This window comes from Toxotes jaculatrix, chromosome 15 (genome assembly GCF_017976425.1).
Source record: "Toxotes jaculatrix isolate fToxJac2 chromosome 15, fToxJac2.pri, whole genome shotgun sequence".
Taxonomy (NCBI): domain Eukaryota; kingdom Metazoa; phylum Chordata; class Actinopteri; family Toxotidae; genus Toxotes; species Toxotes jaculatrix.
In genome coordinates, this window is record NC_054408.1 from 17,415,005 (window position 1) to 17,419,232 (window position 4,228).

At 41.8% G+C, this 4,228-nt stretch overlaps 1 protein-coding gene across 1 annotated transcript; it reads right to left on the reverse strand.

Annotated features, from left to right (window-relative positions):
• Window positions 1-971: 971 nt before the first annotated feature.
• Window positions 972-3,169, reverse strand: cxcr4b (chemokine (C-X-C motif), receptor 4b). The gene is made up of 2 exons (XM_041057763.1): window positions 3,026-3,169; window positions 972-2,634 (listed from the first exon to the last, which is right to left on the reverse strand). The coding sequence occupies exons 1-2, from the start codon at window positions 3,029-3,031 to the stop codon at window positions 1,510-1,512; spliced, it is 1,131 nt and encodes a 376-aa protein (XP_040913697.1). The 5' UTR covers window positions 3,032-3,169; the 3' UTR covers window positions 972-1,509.
• Window positions 3,170-4,228: the final 1,059 nt, after the last annotated feature.

A 4,228-nucleotide genomic window follows, 5' to 3' on the forward strand; every position in this document is an offset into this window, starting at 1 on the left:
TTCATTTGAGCACAGTGAAGTGTTAATCAAGAATCTCTCCCTGCACGAGCTGAGGCAGCACAGCTCTTATGCTAATTCTGAATCATTTGGGAACATTTCCAACTGAAAAAGATCCTCTTGTTTTATCCTGTCTCACTGCGAGAGACCAGAGCCCCAAAATAACCATTAACCTTGTGGCTTGATGGGGGCACTTCACACCCTTATTTTACATGTAAAGAAATGGAAATGTATCTCCATTGGAGTCTTGAATGGATGCCAGCACTGCACTGCACAGCGGCTATTTGAAGACTTCATTCTCCTTGACATCTATTGTTGGCAGCTTCCTTTGGTTTTCAACTTGAACTTAAATTGCTAGCATTAAAATCAGATAAAAGAGTCCTCAGAGAGGCTGACATGAGTGTTCAAACTTGTCATTTTTATGTCTTCCGTAACAAATTTATTACCATTGATATATTGCATGAATCCTCAACAAAGACTATGTCTGCCTATTTGCATTTTCAGAATATCTAACCTGTATTCTGAATACCATTATTTCTTTTTTTTGTGAGCCAGGGAGTGGCTAAGTTGACCCATCGACCCATTCTGGGAAGAGAATGAGGATAAAGCTTGTTTGCCAAATATAATGGAAGCAGTATTTCTTGCAAACTGACAAGAAAAGGAAAGAAGTCAAAGGAGAGCTTAACATGCTATTTTCTTTGTTAAACAGCCATATGGGTGCTAATTATAACTGAAGGTTTTAGCTTTTGTGTAATGGCTGCTTAAGATGTAAAAGTGCACAGATGTTCTTGCAATTACAAGGTCTGTCTGTTCAGTCCTCCCTCTGCTTTACAGCCAGATCAGGTGGAGACATTTGTGTTAAGAGACCCCCCCCCCCCCCCAACCACCTCAACACACACACACACACACACACACCTCAACCCCTGAGGGGAGGAGGAGCTGGTTTTAGGTGAAAATGCACACCACACTCATTATGAGAAGCACTGAATTTTTTATTTCTACATAAAAAAGAACATTTAAAATGGTGAAAAAAAGCAGCATGCAGTTTTCTTTTACAAAACTTCCAGTGTGGATGACAGCAATAAATAATAGCTTTCAGATTATCACACAACTTAAGTGCGAACACAAAAATGCTACAAACTATGTACATGTTTCCTAATGCAGCTACCATCCCTGCCAGAAACGGGCTTTGTTTGCCTGAGCTTTGATACTGCAACACAGGTTGTATAGATGAAAACAGGAAAAATGGACCTTGATTGTAAAGCTGAATGAATGAAAATGAGGCACTGCCTGAGGACACAATCTGCTCTGAGTATCATAAAATTTGCAAAACTCACAATAAAAACCCTCACAAGACACACAAATGCAGTACACAAGGCAAACAAATAACAAAAACAAAATGTATAAAAAAATCTTTTTTTTTACATCTGTACAAAATGTAGTAAGTTCTTTGAAATTAAAGCTTAGATCCTCTGAGAGTATCAAGTCACAGACTCTAATGTTGACTGTTTGTTAACTTGTCAAAACACTTGAAGACTCAGACTCAGTTGACACGGATGAAATTGGCCCTCGCTTTTTAGTCATAAGAGTCACTTTTTGACTTGATCTGCTGCTGACTGTCAGTGCCCTCTTGGCTGTTTTCTTAAACTTAACTCCCAGAAAAGCATACAGGATGGGGTTCAGGCAGCAGTGAAAATAGGCAAGCGCCTCAGTGATAGAAATCCACTTCTCCACTGCTTGCTGCAGTTCACAAGAGGAAGGGATCACGTTGAGCATTATGAGCGTGTCCAGAAAGATGCCAACACAGTAGGGCAGCCAGCAGGAGAAAAAACACAGGATGAGGATGACCGTGGTCTTCAGCGCTTTCTTCTTCAGAGCCTGACCCTTGGCGCCACGCGACAGCTTGGCAATGATGATGCAGTAGCAGATTAGGATGACCAGGCCGGGCAGTATGAAACCCACCAGGATGTGCTGGAAGCGGAAAACAACTGTCCATATGAGACCACCTTCCTGTGGGTAGATGCGCTGGCAGATGGTCCTGGAGTCTCCAGTCTCCATGCTTTCATCTGTCAAGAGGATGTTTGAAGATCCTGTGTTTTGCACCCGGGCAAACACCATGTCAGGTACAGTCAGTATGGCTGCAGGCAGCCACACACCCACGTAGATCACTCTGCTCGCAAGCAGCTTCCTTGTGGCTTGGCTGTTAGTGGCCCGCACGACTGCCAAGTACCTGTCTAGACTGATGAAGGCCAGGATCAACACGCTGCTGTACAGGTTGACTGTGTAGATCATGTGCACAGAGACACAGAGGACGCTTCCGAAGTACCAGGTTTTGGCTGCATCCACGGCCCAGAAAGGCAGCGTGAGGACAAACAGAAGGTCTGCCACGGAGAGATGGAGCCGGTACTTGTCGGTCATAGTTTTGACTTTTTTCTGGTAGCCCATGACCACAATGACTAATCCATTGCCAATGATTCCCAGAAAAAATATTATTCCATAAACTGTAGGTAGGAAGATTCTGTTGAAGTCGCTGCTCAACGCACTGCCACATGGCTCCTCCAGGTCCAGGTCAAACTCTCCTGACTCCTCTGAGATGTTGTCAGTACTGTTCTCGAACATCTCATATGACAGGTCAAACTGAAATAAAAAAGAATTGAAATTAGAAAGGATCTAACTAATTGTTCACATACAAAAAAACAAACAAAAAAAAAAAAAGGAAAAAAAAGGGAAATTCTGATAAAGTTTTTCTTGAACTGGATTTGCACAAAATTTTGCCTTGCACTTCTCTCCAGACTGCTGATTTTATTTTTGGAAGTATTCATTTAAAAGTTGACATTAAAAAGTAAGAATATGGTGAACTAAAAAACATGTCACACGGGTGACCCGATAGTACAGAAACCTTCATGAACGGTAATTAAACAACCTCAAGAAAAACAACACAAAACAAACAATAAATAAACAACAAAACAAAACAAAAATGAAGAACTGGCACATGTTAGGTTGGAAAAGTAACAACAAAGAAACTCACCTGCATGTTTGCCTCTCGTGGAAAATGTAACGTTATAACCTGAGCGTGTGTCCGCGTTTCGAAAGCAGAGTAACAGTTCACGCTCAACGACCAACTCAATAAATACCGCCAGTTCTCGTGACCCCTCCCCCGCAGAAGGAGGAGGCCGTCTCCAAAAACAGGTTGGCTATAAAACCGACCAGTCTGCCTGTGGTAAGGGCGTCAGTTTGTGAAAGTTTTTGTGTCCCCCTCCAAAAAAAAAAAAAAAAAAAAAAAAAAAAAACGTCTGTTATCTCCTCGTTTTAAAAAACGCGCAAGGCTGAACCAAGTGTCTGGGGACTGTGAAGGACTGTGTGAGTTATCATTTGGCCTCTGTGACAAAAATATTTAAGGGCATTAGGGCTTAGATTATTTCTAAAGACACACATTTTTAATGGTGTTTGCTCTTCTTACCAAATCTAACCCAACCAAAACACCCCAAATGAATACTACACTGTTTGTAAAATATTTAATCAAAGTAGGAGATCTCATATTAAGTATGCTTATATCATTATTACCTCTTTATGAAGTGCACTCAGGACCCCTTCAGGAAATACATTAATATGTTACTATTGTGTTACAAGAGCTGACAAAAAAGCTGCAAAGGTCAAAAAAGTCACAGATACATAGTAATAGATACTATATTACGTCAGCACACATGTCCCCTCAGGAGTGCTGTTGGAAAATTAGAGCAATTTTAGGCTTACACATGCTTTTTTCTGGTAGTACATTTTGCACTTCCCTCCTGAGGAAGGACTGACATTTAGTTTGGTCGTTCAGGGTCTTCTCCCTGCCTCATATTTCTCTCTACAAATCACTTTATAACGGTGTCTGATGACAGTTTTCATCAGCTGAGGTCTGAATCTGTCTTCACCTTGGTACACACACACTTCCACTTCTCAAGTGATGTTATGTCTGCGCTCCCAAGTGCTAAATGACCCCCCCAGTGGATTTGAAAAGAACCACACGCCCTATAATGTGGGATTTCTGTCAAACGGCTCTCGAACCTCAGAGTGTTGAACATTCATTCTCTCCCAGCTTTACCAACCCTCTCTGATTTCAGTTAAGGCAGTGATGACAGGGCCAGGCCACACGAAACTCCCCGCCCTCCTATCAGACGATGCTGACGGTTGTCTGAAACTGAATATCCTCCATGTGGCATGCAAATACTACTTCATGTCTTTG